Genomic DNA, 21,180 nt, shown 5'->3' with positions numbered 1-21,180 from the left:
GGTATTTTCTGCAGAGGGATATAGTCTTTGTGAAACTACTGGTTTACTAACAAACCATTTGGAACTGCTTTAGGAATTTCTATATATTTTTGTGCTATTTGTACTTGAGATTAAAATCTATCTTTCTATTAAAATGTTTTAGCTGTTAATAGCCTACAGCCTTCAAAACTTGGTATTAGACAGTTAAGGTTTGCTGCTTTCATACCCCACTTTCGCAGTCGTTATTAGATTTTCCTCCGAACAAATTGGACCTTATCTTTCAGATAAACTGTCTTTCAGAGAAGAAAGCCCAGTGGCCGAGGAGGTGGGGGGCGTAGGGACAAGAGCAGAGGTTATCCTGAGTGTCTTTAGGTGATTACACCATCTCCTTGGTCTTGTTTATGTAAACGTGAGGACCTACCAACTATCTCAGCAAAGAAATTTTATGCAAAGAGGCTTATCCTGGTTTTGAATCCCAGACGAACTACTTATTAACTGTATGACACAAACAAGTCACTGAACATCTCTGAGCCTTAGTTTTCTCTTTTGTAAAATAGAGATGAGATCCTATCTAACAAGGTTGAAGTGAGGACTGAATAAAAAGAATATATATATATATATATATATATATATATATATATATACATATATATATATATACCTATATATATATATATATATACCTAAAGAACTGTGCACCTGCCTCACTTATATTAAATGCTTTATAAATGTTAATTTCTCTCTCCCTCCTTCCCTCCCTTCCTTCCTTCCTTCCTTCCTTCCTTCCTTCCTTCCTTCCTTCCTTCCTTCCTTCCTTCTTTTTTACATTTGTGTCAAGGCTCCTCTGTCATGTAGAACCACCTGAGGACGGTTTATGGGGAACTATATACAGTAGCAATGACCCGTACGTACCCCACCCCAGTAAGGAAAAACAATTATATTTGCAATGTTCATCTTTCCAGAATCAAATATTTGATTTAATTCCTTTATCATGTTATAATCGTGGTTATTCATGACCTTCTCCAGTGAATCTCCAAGTGGCCCAACTTTATATATGGCTCTCTCATAAAGGAAGAATGAGTTAAAAGATTTAGAAACCTCCTTTTTATAAGCACAGTCCGTTAAATCATAAGCAGATATTTCTTCTATAGCCTTCCCCCAAATGGAACTGTATATATGTATTCTTTAAATAGTTTTTCCACGGCTGGCTCTCTTCCTTCACAGGAAGTGCTATTTTGGGGGAATAATGATGAACAAAGGACAGAGAATGATGAGTACTGATCTCCTTTACCTGCTTTTGAGTTTGTTCTGCATTCCAGGTTAGTTTGAGGAGTGTAAAAATGTGAAGAAAGAATTGTTAGTTCCATGTTATTTTTAAATTTTACACATTTTTCTCAGATGACAAACTAAATGAACAAACTTACAACCATCATTTAACACTGTAATCTGTCACTATGGGGCTTCAGATAATTTGAGAAATATGAGTTTTCATCATAAAAACCAGAAAATGGATTAGGGAGGCAGCATTTTCCCTCTGTCTCAACTCTGACACCCAATTTGGTCAAGACCCACAGAAGACGAGCAGAAGGGAGTGATATGCCTTTGCTTCGAGGAAAGAGCTGAAGAGGTCAGCTGAACTTGATCAGAAATTCTGGTCAAGTTAATTAATGAACCAGAGTCACCAGAAAGACAAAATTTTTTTGTTTTCTTTTGATTTCTTTCCTGTTACTATCAAATGTCCTTTGAGAGGAAGAAATTGAAGTCAGATTATGGCACTAGGGTATCATTTCACTGCACAGAAGAGCAAGGTGTTGAGAGGTGCTTCCATCCAGAGCTGTGTGATGTGCAGGCATCCCCTGGACAGGTTATGGCACCTAGAATCACTTCTTGTTGATGGGACATGCATGCTTTCTGCATGCTCCTTAGCACGCAGTCTTGCGGACATCTGTCTCTTTGCGCAGGACAGTTGCAAGTTATGGACAGTGTTGGCTCGGCTGGACCGTGTGGCTGCATGGCATTTTGAAAAAAACTTGAATTAGTTGCAAACATGAAACATTCAGGAGCAAGGATGTAGAGAAATAGAAACTCTTGTGCACTGTTGGTGGGAATGTAAAATCGTGTAGCTGCTATAGAAAATAGTATGGCGGTTCTTCAAAAAACTGAACATAAAATTACCACATAATCCAGCAATTCCATTTTTGGGTATATACCCCCAAATAATTGAAAATAGGGACTTACACAGATAAACAGCAGCCCTATTCACAGCGGCTAAGAGGTAGAAGCAACCCAAGTGTCCATCAGTGGATGAATAGATAAACAATGTGGCATTTTTACAGATGATGGAATATTATTCAACCTTAAAAAGGAAGGAAATTGTGACACATGCTACAACTTGGATGAGTCTTGAGGACAATATGCTCAGTGAAATAAGCCTGTCAGGAAAGTCAAATACTGTATGATTCAACAGATATAAGGTATCTAACATAGTTAAGTTCATAGAAACAGAAAGTGGAAAGATGGTTGCCAGTGGCTGGGGGCAGGGAGCAGTGGGAATTGTTTAATGGGTCAGAGGGTCAGTTTTGCAGAATGAAAATGTCCTGGAGATTGGTTGCACAACAATGTGAATACTGAACTGTAACTCAGAAATTACTAAGATTATAATTTTTATGTTACATGTGTGTGTGTATGTGTGTGTTTCATCACAATTAAAATTTCTTTTTAATTTAGGAGACTTCACATAAAAACCTGGATTTGCAGGTTCTCTTGACAAAGGGGAAATGTAGGAACCAGTCCCTGCATGAGAGCCTGGCAGTGCTGCCCCTTCAGGCTGCGCATGCGCTCTGTCCTGCTCCCACAGTGCTCACCACTCCCTTTGCCTCCCCTGCTGCCATGCTGCTTTCCATGGCCATTTATCATGGCCCTTATACAGTTGCTATGTGCTCAGAGTAAAAGAGGAAAGCAAACTATATCTTGTATTTATGCTTCTATCAACCTTTTCTTTTACCTGGCCTGCTTTTTTGTTAATGTTACCTTCTTAGTCTCTAAGAGCACACAAGCTTGTTGCTCTTAACAGAAGGCTAGGTTTTAGTAGGAAGGGGTCAAAAAAAAGAGCGTAAAATGCTCAGTGGAATCTTTGGCTTGATTTTTATGCTAACTGTGATAAATTTTTTTTAAAAAGCCAACATGCTTCTTGTGGCAACATTCTTGAAAATCAAGTTGTGATGTGTAGTCGCACAACAGCCTAGCCAACTGTCCCTCCGTGTCTTTCCTTAAGGAAACAAGAGTCTATGAGACTGTGCCTTTCTGAGACTCTGTTCCATCCTTGTGTTTACACCTTATGTGTCTCTGTCTGGTCCCCAAAAGATGGTTTGCAGCCAAAAACGGGTAAGATATCTCACGGGAGATACAACCTAAGCCAGGCGGAACCGAGTGGGGACCCCCAATGAGCTGCCTTAGACAAATATGGGAAGAGGCCTTGCCTCCCCTTTCCCCTGCCTGGGAAAGTCTGTTGCCGGCTCTGGCTTTTCCCTCGCACCTGTTTGTGAGAGAAGTCATGAGGACAACAAAGGTCAGTTCTCTCCACTTATCTCAACGGAGCTGTTACAATATGAGAGACTTAACCCTGAGAAGGTACATACCTTAGGTAAGACATCATGGGACCTTGTACTTCGGCTGTATACAGACAAAGGGAGATTGGAATAGACATTTTTCTACTATGATGTATGAGTCTCACAGACCTTGTGAGAAACAATGTTACTTTCTTGTAGTTATATACCTATCAATAAAAACCTTCAGTCAGCCTTATTCTGGGCTCCAGTCCTCTGAGACTGAGAGACCCCTGGCCTTCTGAGAGATTTAACCTCATTAAGTCTGTTTGTTTCTTTCTTAAAAACTTAACCCAAACCACCCCTTCTCGCACCCTCACTGCCCTTGTTGCGCGGGACTCGACAGTGATGCAGCCTTCAGTGTTCAATTGAGGCCAGATGTGTCCTTGGGCACCTAGCATAGGGGATGTAACTGGGTGAACGTGCTCTTGTTTTGGCTTGGGGCACAATCCCAGCAGCCCCCTTGACCTAAATACATCTTGTACCACATGACTCACTGACTGAACAAAGCTGAACAGATGCTTTCCTGATACTCATTTTGGCACAAGTCTGCGTAGTCACAGTAGGAGGGGAGTTATTTTTTTAGCTGACCGGAAGTAAAAGAGTGAGCTCGGCCAGACCATTTTGATCAGCAACCAATCAGGCTACGTCTAAGCTTCCTAGGGCTCCAGGAGGTGCCCGCCTCAGCCTTTGCCCAAATGATCATCCTCTGCACCCCCATGATCCTGATCCTGTAGCATTTACCTGTCCTGTGTTCCATGCCTTCAGGATTATCCGCGTGATACTAATTGATCTGATAAACTGAATTGCAAGTAAGATAATGGCAGACAGTAACTTAATGTACACTCCTGCCAGATAGCATTTTACCCAGAAATGGCCATGCTGTATCCTGAGAGGTGACTGCTGCGAATATGTTAGTCCCTATGCCAGCATGAAGGGGATGTTGGAGGCAATGAGGCTCCCACACGTGGGCCCCCCTCTCCTCTCTGTTGCTGTGAATGCCAATCACAAATTCAACCTGACAGCAGGATCTGGTTACCAACGCATGTTAAATGCCAGTCTTTCTAGGCCAATTCAGAAGAACCTTTGCCCTTCTATAATGAAGTCCATTTGCCTTAAAGGAATGTGGATAGGAGGGGTAAGGCTAGACTCAAGTGGGCAGCCGCCCTGTGTCTACCCTGCACCTGCTAGGCTGGGTCAGGGAATCAAATCCAGATGCTGGAAACAGGCGTGGGTAGGAATGCTGAGGTCATGTTTAGGATGTTTATTTGGAAAGATTAAACCCAAGCACTGGCTTGCTCCCTTAGTTAGCATTCCTGAAACTTACGCCCTTGGATAGCTTAAGCTTTACAGATTCCAGACTGGAAAAGAGTACAGCCAAGGGCCTGGGCCAGTCATCAGCCTGCGAAGTAACTGAGACAGGCCCAAGACTCACCGCCAAAGATCTAAGCCCTGGAAACTCTGTCAGGCATGTCTGCCATTGTGGTCATTTGTTTCATAAGAATGCAGACATTTCTCCTTGGTGGTGGAGCAACCAAGACATCTTAGGACCGAAGCACAGAGCTGTGAACATACAGCATGCTCTCCATGAATGTTAGAGGAAGAAGAAAACAGGTACCCCCCCATAAGAGCTCTGGCAGGAAAACAGTCACTAAAAAGCCTTTTTGTCCCCTTGGGAGGATTTAGAGCTGTACACACTGAGTGATTTAAGGGATGCGTGAAGGGAGTTGATTTGGGTGAAGGGAGTTCCTTCTTGCTAAGGGAAGATCAGAAACAAAAGTAACTTCCTCAGGCCTATGAAACAAAAAGAAATTCACTGACTCACTCACTTTTTCTTGACCTAGAGGAAGATGTAGGGTGTATTCTGTTTGGTTTGTTTCAAACATGGGGTCTAGGAATTGAGGGGTTCAGGTGGGGAGCAGGAAGGAGAAGGTAAACTGCTGATATCACAACCTGGCAAAAACTTCAAGCCAGCTCTCGTCTCAGATGTGGACCTGACCACGTGCGTCCCCAACAGACTGTATGTGTGTGTTCTCACCCTTTCTGCAAGACCTGAATTACGGAGAACTGCTAATTAGATCACTCATGCTCACAGACAAGGGCTTCTGTGCCTGTGGTAGGCAAATAGGCCAAACAGGTTCTCAAGAGCCATGGGAGGTAGAAAGCACTATTATGCCCAGTTTACGGATGAGAAAATACAGAAGCAAAAAGGCTGAAGAACTTGCTCCAAGTCACACTAAGGACAAAGTGCTGAGATTTGTTAATAGTTGGCCACAAATCCAAAGAGAAAAGGGGCAGCCAGTGCTGTTGAGCATATGAGACTCTGGAGACCAGCCAACTCTGACCCTGGAAGTCAGATAGAGAGGCAGGGTGGTCAGCAGCATGGCGTGATCTCATTTGCAATGGACCGCCATACCCTTGCGAGCAGTGGAGGCCGAAAAACGACCTGCCCTGTGAGACTATGCCAGTGGGTTATCAGTGGTGCATCAAAGCAAGGAGAACACTTGGTCCCACTGTTTGTGCTTCATTCACATCAGCCCAAGTAAAGTGGGGATGTGCTCATTTTCCCCAGATGTGAGCTTGGCCTCCATTGTACTGCATGTGCACGTCCCATTGGGGAGGCCAAGGCATCACTGGCGACCAAGCTCCCAGCAGCTCTGTGATCTAAGTAAGTCATTGAACGTCTGAGATCCCCCACTATAAAAGGAGGAAGTTTATCCATTCCTTCTGTCCAGGGTTGTTGGGAGGTTTGTGAAAGAATCTCTATGAAAGACTTTGTGAATGATGAAGCAATGTGCACACGTTTCTTACAGCCATTGCCATGTGGCATTGGGTTTTTAGATGCATTAACGTGACGGTGGATTAATTCACCATTTTGTGGGCTGTGGTGGGGAAAAGGCACATCATGGAAATCAAGGAGAAATATTTAAAAAGACAGAAAAAATCCACAGCATGTACAACTGACAAAGGTCTTAGGTTAAATCAGAATAAGAAACAATTTTAAAACACAAGAAGCAACACTCAACTTGCTATGTCATAACAACTTCCCCAGAGAGCTCTCTCCAGGGCTGTGTTACTGTTTTCATGGAATTGTAGAGCTGTAGGCACAGGTTGCCAGGGGAAATGAATTCATTACATTGCTCACACACGATTTACATTATATTTCCTTCTTTAAAATGGATACATCCATTTTAGTTTCCTATTAAAGGGACATTTACTAAGAATGCTATTTGATCCTGAGAAATATAGTCTGCAGTTCAAGTATAGATTTTTTTGTCCTTTTAGGAGAGCCCTCAAATTGACAGTTATTAGGATATCACTTTCCCAGCAAGGGAAGAAAAAAAAACAAAAACAGAAAAAGAAAATTACAGTTGTAGGATGCAAATAATAAAACATTTATAATGTTAATGTAATGGCCTCATTAAAACTTACTTGTTTAAGAAAAACCTTACTCTCTCCTGTAATTTTTTTTTAGTGTAAAAATGCCTGCATTTCATTACTATAAATTGTTATAATTTCCAGGATTACCATGTTTCCCTGAAAATAAGACCTAGCTGGACAATCAGCTGTAATGCATCTTTTGGAGCAAAAATTAATATGACTCGGTCTTATTTTATTATAAAAAAAGACCGGGTCTAATATGATATAGTATAGTATAGTATAGTATAGTATAGTATAGTATAATATAACATAATACCGGGTCTTTATTAATTTTTACTCCAAAAGACGCATTAGAGCTGATTGTCCACCTAGGTCTTATTTTCAGGGAAACACGGTATTAAGTCCTGGACAGTGTTGTGCAGTAACTGCAGGCCAATCCTGACCATTGTTCAGTATTCTCTCTGATTTTACCCAGCTGAAATTCCAGCACAGTCAGGGCACCTGGTATGCCAGTGATCTGTAAGCCTGACTCTCTTAATTTGTAATATATAGCAATCGTTCTCAGTGTGGTTTTCTATTTGAAAATAATTTGACACCTTGAATCCTCAATTAAATTTAGAGAACATAGTTAAATTTTCATCCATTTCAGTTTGTTTTGGAAAATTAAATAGATTATTTCAAAGAACACAGGACCTGTTGTCACACTCATGGGAAATCATGTTCTTAGTCTCCTGCTTTTTTAAAAAGATGTTCTATAATACCTTGTGAGATTAATCTCGCTCAGAAAAGAAGCTTTCTAGACCTCTAACCTCAGGCATCTCTCACCTGTCAGTCTCTGGTGGCAACTGGAGTTGATATTTCCTCTTGAAATCAGAATGAATGATTTGATCTCAAAGGTCATTTGCATGAAAATGATTTTATCTTTTTGCATGTGACATCTTGTGGAGACCCAGGGCTCCCCAAGGCTGATTCTCCTTGGAATATCAGCCCATTATTCATCCCAATTTAGGAAAATATGAATATTTTCAAGGGGACTGAATCTTGGGATGATGAGAAATTTGAACACAAATTTGAGTTTCTGAGAGCCTAGCAAATAAACCCTGGGCTTCAAGAAGAGAAAATAATCTTTGCTAGCTCCTCGCCTGTCTTTTTTAAAACCATTTTTAACAATTCTTCAAGAACTATGACAATGATGAATGTGAATGCATCTAAACAGAGTTTCAAAATACATGAGGCAAAACTGACAGGACTCCAAGGAAAAATACACAAATCTACAATTATAGTCAGAGATCTCAAAATTCCTCTATCTGCAATTGGTAAAACAAGTAAACAGAAAATCAGTAAGGATACAGTAGAACAACACTACAAATCAATTGAACTAATTGATATTTGTAGAACACTTCACCCAGCAGCAACAGAAAATACAATGTTTTCACTTATACATGGAACATTCACCGAGTTAGATCATATTTTGGACCATAAAACAAATCTTAACAAATTTTAAAAGACTGGACTCATATAGTAAAGAATAGTCTCTCTCCACAACAGGATCAAACCAGAAAATCAAACAGAAAGCTATCTAGAAAATTTCCCAATATCTACAAATTAAATGCTACTCATCTAAATAATCCATGGGTCAAGGAAGAAACCACAAGTTAAGCTAGAAAATATTTTGGATTAAATGAAAATACAACATATCAAATCTTGTGGGATATAGCTAAGCAGTGAGTGAGTAGAAGAAAATTTATAGCATTAATTGCTTTTATTATGAAAGAAGAAAGATTTCAAATCAATAATCCAACCTTTAACCCTAAGAAACTAGAAAGAGGAGAGAAAATGAAACCCAAAGAGAGCATAAAAATGAAAAGAAAACAAAAATGAATAAAATAGAAAATAGTCACACACAAAAATAGAGAAAACCAATCAAGTAGAGGACTTATATGACCTGTTTTGGAGATTTCCCCAAAGTTATAATAATCAGGACAGTGTGGTATTGGTAGAGGGACAAACATACCGATCAATGGTACAAAATAGAGAGTCCAGAAGTAGGCCCACATAAACGGTCTTTTGCGTTTCTACAAAGTCATCAAGGTAATTCTCTGAGGGAAAGGATACTCTTTAAAAAAATAGTGTTGGAACAAATATCTATATGGAAAACAAATAAACTAAAACCAAAACCTTTATTTTTACCTCATGTATACACAAGAATTAATTTAAAATGATCTTACCATGTTTCCCTGAAAATAAGACCTAGCCAGACCATCAGCTCTAATGTGTCTTTTGGAGCAAAAATTAATATAAGACCTGGCCTTATTTTAGTATAAGACTGGGTTTAATATAATATAATAATATAAAACCAGGTCTTATATTAATTTTTGCTCCAAAAGACGCATTAAAGCTGATGGTCTGGCTAGGTCTTGTTTTCGGGGAAACACGGTAGATCTACTTTAAGAGCTAAAACTATAAAAATTCTAGAAGAAAATATAGGAGAAAATCTTTGTAATTTTGAATTAAGCAAAGATTTTTAAATAGGACACAAGTATAATCATAAAGGAAAAACATGACAAACTGGACTTCATTAAAGCAAAAATGTTTGCTCTTCAAAACCTACTGTTGAAAAAATGAAAAGGCAAGCCACAGACTGGGAGAAAATATTTGCAAAACATGTTTGATAAGGGAGTTTTATCCAAAAATACATAAAGAACGTTTACAACTCTCTGAGAAGATAAATAACCCAATAAAAAGTCGGCAAAATATGGGAACAGATACTTCATCAAAGTAAATATAAAAATGACTAAGAAGTACATGAAAAAGATGCTAAACATCATTAGTCATCTGGAAAATGCAAATCAAAACTACAAGAAGATACCATACACATCCGTTAGAATGGCAAAAATATAAACGATTGACTCAGTACCATGTTCTGGCTAGGATGTGGAATAATTAGAAGTCTTTTACATTGCGGTGGAAACACAAAACTGAATAGCCACTATGGAAAAGTTTGACAGTTTCTTATGAAATTAACCAGGAACTTACTACACAATCCCACAATTCCACTCCTAGGTATTAACTCAAGAGAAATGAAAACATACATTCACACAGACCGATATGTGAATGTTCATAGTAGCTTTATTTATAGTTGCCAAAACTGCTGACAACATAACCATCCATCAAGTGATAAACAGATATGTTGTGGTATATCCACACAATGGAATACTTACCACTCAGGAATAAAATGAAATGGGCTACTGACACATGCAACAAAATGAATGAATCTCAAAAGTAACATGCTAAGTGAAAGAAGCCAGTCACAAAAGTCTACAGAATGGATCTTTTCATGTATATGACCTTCTAGAACTGGCAAAGCTATAATGACTAGCAAAACATCAACTGGGATGCTGGGAGGGGAATAACTGCAAAGACCCATGAGGGAAATTTGTGTAGTGACAAAAATATCTTTATCTTAATTGTGGTAGTGGCTGTACACTGCTACTACAAGTATTGCATATTTGTAATAAGTTGTTGAACTGTGTGTACACTTAAAATAGATGCATTTTAAAAATCACATATCTTTCCTCTCTTCATTCCTCTACTGTTCTGTGACTGCCTGTAATGTGCGCATTCTGTCTTTGCTCTACTGGACAGTGAGCTCTATAAGTACCTTTAGGTGGACCTCAAGAGTTGAGCCATCATGGATCTTATGGAGTTTATGGCATCTAAAGGGGTAATAACAGCTATGTAAACATTCAGTTAAATGGGTGCGTAGGAGGAGATTTGGAAAACAGTTTGGGAAATGGGGACTTCTGTAATAGCTTCAAGGCAAGAAATGTATCTTGAGAACTGCAATAGGCTCTCCATTTCACGGAGAATCTATTGTTATTATTGTCACTCAGAATGATGTGCATCAGTCCTTATTCCATAACCCTCCCAATGAAAACATACTGAAACAATATATAAAATTATTCATACTAGATTTTTCACTCTCTAATGCTGTGTAAATAGATGAATCTTTTCATTAAGTAGTTGTTCCATTTTCTTGGTGAGAAAACTGAGGCTCAAAGAAATTAAAAACCCAGAGTCAGGTGCAGAAGCTGCAGGACTGGACCCTAAGTCCTTTCTCATAATTTCATTGATCTTTCCAGTGCCCCAAGCCTTAGCAGAATTTCTGCCCAACTTGACCGTCTGTTTTCAAGCTTGAAGAAAGAAGAAATGTGAAAAGTGCATATTCTATTCTAGAAACAATAAATAGGTATGATGTGGTAAAGCTTTTAGGGTCTTATACAACTACAGGTTCATACTCTGGTGAAATACATAAACTGTGGTTCTTTATAGAGGCAGAAATTGCAGAGATTTTAATATCAAAGTTCCTATCTCCAAAGCAATTGGCTCTTTGTGGAGTGTGTGGAGGGGGGTGGGAATAGGGGGCTCGTCTGACATTGAGGCAGCTGCTATGGTCCAGCTCGAGTATCAGCTAGAGCAGCTGCTAAGCTAATCCACCAAATAGAGAGATATTTCTCTGGAAATCCCTGTTCCCTGAACAGCTTCCACGTAAATGGTTAGACAGAGTCTTCCACACAAGGCCACGAAACCTCACTGGGAAGGGAGGAAGGAGAATAGACAGGGGCTTTCATTGCTGCTCCTACTTCTGCAAAAATCTAATTGCCATTCATACTCCCAATAAAATGTCCAATTGTTCATGGGGGTGGGGAGGCAGTCCCTGTGTTAACACCCTGATGTAACTTGCATGTAAGTCACTAGGGAGAGGAATGGCAGGGATGGAAGCAGATTGGACCAGGAAATGGCCACAAGGAGACATCCCCAGGAGGTGAGACTCACAGAGACTGCTTTCCAAGGGTAGACGACCTGTCTCACAGAGTCCTTCTCCCCACCGTATTATTGCCCTGTCATCTGTGGTTGACTAGGTAGGACCTGGTGTAATTTTTTTCAAAATAAATTAAAAAATTAACACACGACATAGGTCCATCGTCATTTCCAACAAATTCTTTTTGCAGTAACTGAGCATACAGTGGGCATGGCCTAGAAAGGTGGAAACTGACAGGGTGATTTTGTAGCTAAAGACCAGTCCGTGCATAGAGGCTTTGCACAGTGTGACCTGTGACCTCTTTAATGAGGTTTTCTGGGAGGAATCAGTGTGATCAGGATCAAAGTGCATCCTGCATAAGGACAAATGGGAATCAGGGCCTTCTATAAGATCCAAATTTGATACAGGGCTGAATTCAAACCTTGTGGAAAAATTGCTTTTTCTTGGAGAATGAGGATGGGGAGGCCAGCCATGCTTCTCTGAGTCCCTGTTCACCACTGGTGGAGTGAGTTGATGTCTGGTTTTTGCCATGACCATCTTCTAACACATAATCTGCCTATGTGATTAGGTGACGAGAGAAAGTATATGATAGAGATTGCATGGCATCAGAAATCACAGGCAGCCAAAGCAAGGGCAGGTTTCACTGTGTGAATGGGCACAAGGAAAGCACCTAGAAACAGGGCATTGGCCTTCTTGAAAGGTTTGCAGTTCCACTGATGGGAGCTGGCATGAGTTCACAGATGAGCAAGTGAGCCTGGGGTGTTTCTAAGGCACCTTATTCCCCGACATGGAACCATACATTAAGAGGGACCACCAGTGAATCAAGCAGAACTTTTGTGTCACAACCTAAGTCTTCAGGGAAAGACTGATGATGAAGTGTGAAATTCCAACCAGCTAACCTTGCATTGGACAAACGTTATGTAGTGAGTTGGTGAAGGTGAATCAGCCTTACAAAAAATTCACAGAAGCCAGGAATCTGAAATTAATGTGAGATCTCAAACGATCTATCCATATTCCCTTTCACAGATCAAAGAATGGTACTCCATCATAAACAGGTTTCCTTCTCTATATGAAAGGCTCTTTCTCAAACACTAAGAACTACACAAGTGAGGTTCTTTGCAATACTGAATGTCCATTCACTCAAGCCCACCCCGTCCCCACCTGCCTCACCCTCATCTCACCAGACAAGCATGTGAATGTCAGCGTACATGACATGGGCTCAGTGGACAGAAAAGAAGCATGACTCTCCCCCTGCAGCCTCAGAGAAGCATTACAAGGATGTACGGCAACAAAACCCAACACCTGAATTCTCAGAATGTAAGCTGAACTCTTCAGACAATTATTCAGATCCACAATTAGGATATTCCAATAAAACATGGAGTTTTCTCTCTCCCCATTTGCCCCACTGAGTCCACGGCCAATACTTCCCCCTTGTTGCTCTTCAACATAAATAATGACAGGAGGAGGCGTTCTGTACCTTAGCAGACTGTGAGGACCCTCAGAACATTCTAGGGGCACAGGTTTCTGGCTGACTATGAGACATTGGGGACAGGTTCCATTCACACACTGTTACAGATATGACAGGAACCAACGAAAATCCCACTGCCTTTGTGTTCAGACAGCTAATGAGGCAGAAAGGAACTCTATGATGGGAGCTTCCAGAAGAGTGAATGTCAACCCAGGGAAAAGTCAGGGAGCCAGAAATAGCTGAGGCCTTTCAGAGCCAGTCACCCTGAATTGCTTCTGAGCTACAGGCACAGGGAGCTGTGTCTCAGGGCCAGCAGGGTCATTTACTAAAAGTACATAGGGTTTGAATCTTTAAATATTATTAATTAAACTGATAACATTCAAAAGACTATTGAGGAAGCAAGATGTCGGTCCCTAAGCCAACCTCAAAATAGTAATCAAGAAAAGGCTTGACTCTGAGAAAGAAAGGCATCTCAAAACGAGCATGTTTGTGAGTTTTGTGACTTTTCTTTGGTACTAATTCTTTATGGCTGGTAAATAAACGTTGCTCTCTGACTCTTTATTCATTCAGATCTCACCTGGCTGCAATCCCCGTGAAGTTATCTCAGGGCACCTTCCTCCCAGGGTGGGAAAGATACTATAGAGCCTGACGGTTCAAAGGGAACTGAGAAGTCACCCGTCCACCTGCTCACCAGTACAAGAATTGCCCATATATCCCAGACAAGAGTCATCTGGCCACCTCCCGGGCCCCTCTGGTATAAGCAGATGAAATGGTGCTACTTTATCTCTGGAAACCCTACATATTCCTAAACGAGTCTTTTGCTGCTCTTCCCTTAATTTTAAGAGCAGCGATTCTTGCAACATCCCGAAACTGGCCACCCCTAATGGCCATTCTGGAGGATCCCTTCTTACTGGATTACTGAATAATTGCCCACTGAGTCACTGTTCCGAGTCAGGGTTCCCCTCCATGCAGGATTAGATAATGGAGCAATTCTCAGGAAGGTGCCTGGAGGTGATTGCATTGTGGGAGCTTGAGGCCACCGTATTGTCTAGGAACTTGGTTCTTTTTAGGTGGCGGAGCCTCAAGGTGGGAAGAAATTCATCTCTGGGCCTACAGAAGAGGAACCTGATGAAAGAAACTACATGAGATGTTAGTCAAGGGAAAAGAAAATATTTCCTACCCAATAAAGTAAAAATCAAGCACTGAATCTGACTCCAGATGTAGTGAAGTATAAGAAAAGCCAAAAGTGCTAGGCAGATTGCTAACTCCTGTGAGAAAACAAGAAGAAAGCTTCACTGATATTATCACAAATAATTGTTCCAGTATCATTTAGATGGACTTTTCATTTTGCTTCGAGCCCTATTTCATGCTCCTCACTGGATATGGCACTAGTCTTTTCAAAAAACAACTCCTCTTCACTCAACTGCCACTAAAAATGTGAGAGTTCCCACAAACTTCTAGAAATAATCAAAGCCTACTCCATTTTTTTAAACCTAAAATCCACCTCAAAAGATTTCCTCAAACCAAACATTTATTTTTGTCATTTTCACCTGAGAAAATAATAAATGTCACAAAAGCATGTTACTTTTAATTTTCCAAAAATCATTTCCTCTTATTACCTCATGGAATTGAGGTTCACTTGAGCAGATACAGTCAAGATGAGAAGTTAATTTTCTGATTTTTGAAATAATGTTGTTTGTTATTCATAATCAACTGATGACCCAGGAACACGGAACTAGAGAGTATTTCTTTGACAGCCCCTTGTCTGGGCAGCATTCAGACCCACACATCATTTAAGAATGCTCACAGGTCTGGAGGAACCATGACCATCCTTGTGAAGAAATTATAGAAGATTTCTTCTATGGAATCTTTGAGCCATGCAAACATCTAAACCAGTGTTAGGAAGAAGACATGAACTTCAAACCTTCATTATGAAAAGGAAAAAAAAAAAAGAAGTAAAGAAATGCCCCTTTTTAAGAAATCCAATGGAGGAACACCTGTACTTTGCTGCTCCCACGAGCACATGCTTAGGCAGCACTGGTTTCATCAAGCCCAGACTATCTTTGTCTAGCTGTAGCCAGCACACTCCCAGAATCCGTGAATCACAGGTTATTTTCCAGGGCAGACTGAGAATTCAGTTCAAACATGCTCCTTGGGGTTTGCTGGGAACGACACAGAAGCAGGTGATTAGTCTTTGGCAGCCCAAGGAGGATACGGAGGAGGCTGAGCAAAGGCAAGTGGCCTTGCAAAGAGGAACAGGGACACGAGCCAGTCACTGCAGACAAAGCCACTTTCAAGTGCATGCCAAGGGCCAGTCTCTCTCGAGCCCCTTCCCCTGGGAAGCCAGATGTGAGGTCACCACTCGCCATCAGGGTGAAGTTGAATTGTTTTTTCATTTTTTGTTTTATAAAAGGTTTAAAAAAACAAATCAATACAAGGCTTAAACCACTAGCCACACGGGGCTGAACTGTTCCTGTGTTTGTCCCACGGCCACAGTTCCTCTCTGCCCCTTTGGAAGCCTTTCTTTCTTGCTGCGATTCTTGCGGGACCCTGGGCAGCACAGGGAAGCATTCAGACACGAGAGCGTCAACACTAACCTGAGAAGTAGCTGCAGGTGAACTAGTTTCCTTACCACTCACTGCTGCCCTCTCACTGGCTGCGGCTTCTGCCACTTCTGCCTTCTGCACATTCGAATCCTCAGAACCTGGAGGCCCTACGTGCCCCAGACCTTCGCTCCCTGGGGTGGAAGGTGGGTTGGTGGTAGCTTTCCGGGTTTGGCCTTTATACCAACTAGGGTAAAACAAGGGATCCGCAGTGTCCGTTGCTGCCGGGACTGGCGTTTCAGACTCTGTGGTCTGCTGAGAGCCAGTGGGCACAACCTCCCCCTTGATCAGGACAGAAAAATTCAAAAGTAAAAAAAGAAAAAAAAAAGAGGGGAAAAAAAAAGCAGTAGATTTTAGTTCCCTTTGGGTTTGACAACTGTGAGCTCTGTGTGTCGTGCCTGATTTAATGCATGTTTGTAGTGCTAAGGGAAGGCGTGCTAACAGCACCCCTTGTTGCAGCGTCTGCACATGCCCTCTTGGGCTTGTCGTTCCCTAGATGGCCGCCTGGCCAGGCACACAGCAGAATCCTAAAATGAAAGTCGCTTATAAAATATCAGATAGGAGAGGAAGGTCAAACTATTGACCAACATCAATTTTTTGACAGTGTGTGAGTCCCCAAAACCTCTTTTCTAAAACCCAAAATTGATCTCACTCTCATTTAGTTACCAAACCTCTTTCAATTTCAGTGCGATTGGTATACCCAGATTTTCAAGATTCTATAAACTATAAAAATTATTTTAGCTTGGTTTCCTGTGGCGACAGAACACAGAATATACTTCCATCTCTGAGTTCTCCCTCTGAGGTTTTGTTACGACAGGTAATTTCAATGCACTTTGAACACAGGTGCAAAATCAGGGCTCCTTTGTGATGAAGACTGCATTGCCCACAAATTCAACAGGTTGGGACCTGTCTGCTGAAGGTGTCACGCAGTCAGTACAAAGGCTTGAAAACTGGACAGTGACATTTTAGAAACATAAGGTCAGCCAATCAGGTATAGCCCCTGGGATGAGCTAATTTCCATAGAAAATTGAAAAATCATTCTGTCAACACATAATCCCATCAAATGACAGATACCTAGAAAGCTAGGCTTCATTTGTTTGCCCACTGAACGAAAGATATAGCTGTATTTCAGGGTAAGCAAGAGGGACATAAACTAGCATGGCTTTTCTATTTACTTACTTTATTATCTGCAGAAAACGCATAGTTCTGAAAGTATAGTATCATTTTTATTTCTCAACCTATGCCCTATGTCTGTATTCAGAGCGGACCCAATCTTCATGATAATCATCTCTCTATGAATATTTCACACACACACAATTTCCAGAGAAAGATTGCCTCAAATTTGAGGGTGTTATTGGTGGAAAAATTGTGTTAAACCTAAGTCTTGCCAACCAGTTGTAACTACAACAACGAATCTGTTGAGTCACCTAGAGGACTTTTCTCCCTACCAGTGTGACTGTCCTGAAATCTTTTGTCTTCCACATACAAATATATGGCATGTACTTATCTTTTTTCTTAAAGCAGAATAAATGGTTTAGGCTATTCAGCAAGAAGGCACATCTACGTGCCCTGTAGGTAAGAACTCATGAACGTTACCTGTGTCACTGGGACATCCAGAGGAGGCAGGGCTGGAGATGGCTCTGGAGAGAAAACCGGAAGTGTTGGAAGTGTCGCTGGGGCAGCCTGGAATTCCGAGGCCAGCTGAGAGGGCTCCAAGGCTTTCTGCAGACTTTCGTCTTCTCCTGGTGACTCTGTGTGAACATTTTCTATCTCTTCCACTTTTACTTCTTCTCCTTCTCCTTCTCTTCCTCCTCCTCCTCCTCCTTCTTCTCCTTCTCCTTCTCCTTCTGCCTCTCCTTCTTCTTCTTCTTCATCTTCTGGTAAGGTAATATATTTTTGAAGTCATTACAACAACCTCCACAGCCATGAAAACAATAGTCAGTATTTACAGCCCAGGTTAAGGTCAGGGTTAGGGAAATCCTCTCCAAGGCATTTGACACTGGCCCAAACACACCATGCGGGGCTTTGCGCTTCTAGTTAAATGTGAACAGACAAATGCAAATCACTATCCTCCTTGCTCCGCTCCACAGTATGATATGCAGAGCTCGCCACCACTGTGCACCATCCGCCTGACCCCCCAGAGCCTGTTACATCTGCAGGCTCCCGAAGAGCTAGGATTGTCACTTTTTTATCTCTGTCAAATTAAATGCAACTCTCTTCCTATCTCAGAAAACACAAAACTCTGGTCTTGTTTTCATTTCTTACCTCCTTTGCTCTGCGAATGCTGACTTTTGCCACAATTAATATCATGACTCTTTTCCTAATCCATTGATCTTAATATTCCCTCAGGCAATATTGGCTAGGATAGATCAAGACCATCAAAGTTTTGGCCAGCTCCAAGGTTATTTTCCTCTTTTCAGTGAGTTCAGCAGAATAAATTTCCAGGAGTGGAATTTATGGGCCAAATGATAGGAATGCGTTTATAACTCATGGAGTACATCTGGTCACACAGACCCAGTTTGATTTCCAGGTTGTGACTTATTCTGTGGCTTGTTACTATTCTTGCCCTGTAAAGTTTAAGTGGATGTGCTGCAATGTCCATCCAAATGACTTCTAGGTGTTATTTTTGTTCGTCCTTAACCTTGTACCTGATGACATTTTATATCATTGAAATTGAGATAGGGTTGAAATTGTGATATCATCATCACCATCAATTATTATTTGATTACCCAGAGTCAAATGCCCAATAATGACATTATAATAGGCACTGCGATATGCAAAGCTAAATAAACACTGTCAATAAACTGTATGACTATAATGAAATAGAGCTTCACATTAGATTATTAGCCTTGTAAAATTGTCGCCATCCATTGTGGAAGTGATTCTGAATCTCCCTTTCCTCCCACGGAACTCCTCTGCAGCTTTCACACACCTGCAGTTTTGGCCAAATGGTCACAAGAATAACAAACCTCTGTAAAAATCAATTTCACGTATTATTTTTTCTTCTCTATTGAGGTTGACTGTGAACTGGTTCATGTTCTCATAACCGTGTTCTATTTTTTCCATCTGAAATGCCTTCGATGCTTCAGAAATTCTGCAACAAAGACAAGTTGCCACTTTGTGTCATTGTTTACAGTTTGATAGCTTTGGGTAAACATGAAAAGTACGCATTTTTCCATAAAATGAAAATGACTTACTTTTGCAACAGGGTTTTGGCATTCTGTGAAAGCAAACAAAAGACAGGCCAGTTTAAATGATTTTCATCAAAGATGCTGTTGAGACTTAGTTCTTTCCTTTGCTGACTCTGAAAATCTCACAGCTTAGTTTCTAAAAGCCAAAATTAACTGCTCCTTTATACCAGAAGCCTCTTATAGTTAAGCACTGCTATGGTCCCTTAAATATATGCTCATGAAATTGTTTAAACAGATGGAGCTATAAGCACACCATGGACTTATATTTTAGTTGATAAAATAGATCAGAATAAGATGTACATAAAACAATGAAAAGGTGATGACAAGTACTTCTTGGTTAGCTTCATCTGGTGCCAAAAGGAGACTTACCTGCAGAAACACGGCCATTTCTGGCTCATCCATGAACTGAATTCCTGACTCAACCAACTTGGATACATTCTCCAAATGATCAGAATACTTTTTGATCAGAGCACGGACGTGTTCCAGCTTCTCCCCTTGGGTTCGGGTGATGACTTGGCTCATCTCATTCTTCCTCTCCTCCAGGATACCATACAGGTAATCAAACTTCTCACAAAGTTCCTGTTTCTGTTTTTTGCAGCATTCCTGTTAGTTGGGTTAGCTAATGTTAACAAGTGTTTGAAAGAATATCTATTTGGAGAAATCACTTGGACCTTTTGGGGGACAAGAAAATTTACTTATGTAGGATTCTCCCCCCACCCTTAGGCTGTGCCTTAGGCATACATATGTGTGGTTTGAAAATCCCACTTTTTTCAAGTTTGATACTTAGACAATCGGAAATCAATCAAATTGGCTAAATGGAGCACTGCTTATTCAGTCGTCTGTTCTTTATGAATGGAGAATGTCATATAAATTAGGACAGGTTTTGTTTTAAATTTATGTTGGTTATTTAGCATATAGGTTTCTATTTTGCTTTGGAATGAGTATGTGTGTGTTTAAGGAAAAAACTGTGGTACTTCCTGATTTGTAGCTTCAGTCTCTGTCCCGCCTATACTGCTGGGGTTTTAGTTTCAGTCCCCATGTAGATTCTGAAGCATCCAGTGGGCTCTGCAGCTCCCCCTTCACGCCACTCACACGCTGCTGCCAAATTCATTTTCCTGGAGCACATTCTCCTGGGGTGCAGTGCTTTTTCTCTCTTATGACTCCCATTGCCCAAAGAATAACATTTAAACTTTGTAACTAGCTTTCAAACCCCTCCATGACCTGGTTCCAGCTTTCCTTCATAATAGTCTATGCTTCTCCATCACATACCCTGTGTCCAGCAAAAATGAACCAACCGCTCACTTTCTTTGCTCATGTTCTCCCTCTGTGTTGAATGTTCTCCCCCAATTCACTAAGCAACCTTAAGGACATGTTGAAATATCACTTCTTCCATTGAGCTTTCCTTGATCTCTGGCTGAATGTCATCTTTTAATCTTCTGAAATTCCATAATAGTTGCCATGCATGGCTTTTACCTGTATCCACCAGGTGCTCTATTTATTCAATACAGTCTAAGAGAGGAAAATACTAAATCTGGTCTTTGATTCCTGGAGGGAAAGTCTGTATGGAAAGTCAGGCTTATCCATTTGGACTGTGTGACTAAAACATCTTCAGTGCTATCCAGCTCCCTTTAATCTGAGTCCATATTTAAATCATAATTATCTTTCCTGTTCGCCTGGTCATTGGCCTTTTGGTTTTGCAAGCTCCAGTAAGCTTGGCGTGTGTGTATGCCTGTCTCCTTAGACCTGACCAACTCTGGGGCGAGGACCTTTATCGCTGAGAGCAGGTTTTGAGCCACGCCGATCCCACCTCACCCTCCTGCCCAGTGGGCACTCTGTGGGTCCAGCCAATTTACCTCTGACATCTCTGACCTTCGTATGACCCTTGTTGCCTCTCCTTTCATTTTAATAAACATTGGTCTCTTTGATACCATGTATTACTTTATATCTCCCTTTACATGAGTTTCTTAAATATCGAAACTATATCTCCTTTAGGTTAGAATCTGGATCTGCCTAGGACACGTACCACTTTGGACAGCAGCTCTTCAATAAATATCTATTGCACAGATTTTTAAAAATTATGTTTCATTTTCTCCCAGCTTCTCTACTATTCTCAGACTAAGGGGGAGAGGGG

The 21,180-nt window shown here is 40.9% G+C and overlaps 1 protein-coding gene across 6 annotated transcripts in view; it reads right to left on the bottom strand.

The window, feature by feature from the left end:
- Positions 1–21,180, bottom strand: part of TRIM55 (tripartite motif containing 55) — a 42,027-nt gene that overhangs the window by 3,727 nt on the left and 17,120 nt on the right. Inside the window, exons 5-10 of one of the 6 annotated variants that reach the window (XM_081071124.1) lie at positions 19,419–19,652; positions 19,056–19,078; positions 18,828–18,952; positions 17,455–17,735; positions 15,888–16,140; positions 14,436–14,523 (exon numbers count right to left, since the gene is read on the bottom strand). In XM_081071124.1, coding sequence (XP_080927250.1) covers positions 14,436–14,523; positions 15,888–16,140; positions 17,455–17,735; positions 18,828–18,952; positions 19,056–19,078; positions 19,419–19,652 — 1,004 coding nt within the window. Of the gene's footprint in view, positions 1–804; positions 1,987–14,435; positions 14,524–15,852; positions 16,141–17,454; positions 17,736–18,827; positions 18,953–19,055; positions 19,079–19,418; positions 19,653–21,180 lie in introns of those variants that run through there. The other 5 variants (XM_081071119.1, XM_081071121.1, XM_081071120.1 and 2 more) reach the window with 5 other exon arrangements.

The sequence above is a fragment of the Rhinolophus hipposideros genome (assembly GCF_964194185.1).
Source record: "Rhinolophus hipposideros genome assembly, chromosome: 13".
NCBI classification, from domain to species: Eukaryota; Metazoa; Chordata; class Mammalia; order Chiroptera; family Rhinolophidae; genus Rhinolophus; species Rhinolophus hipposideros.
Note: the sequence above shows the minus strand (reverse complement) of the source record. Positions and strands in the feature narration are given on the sequence as shown.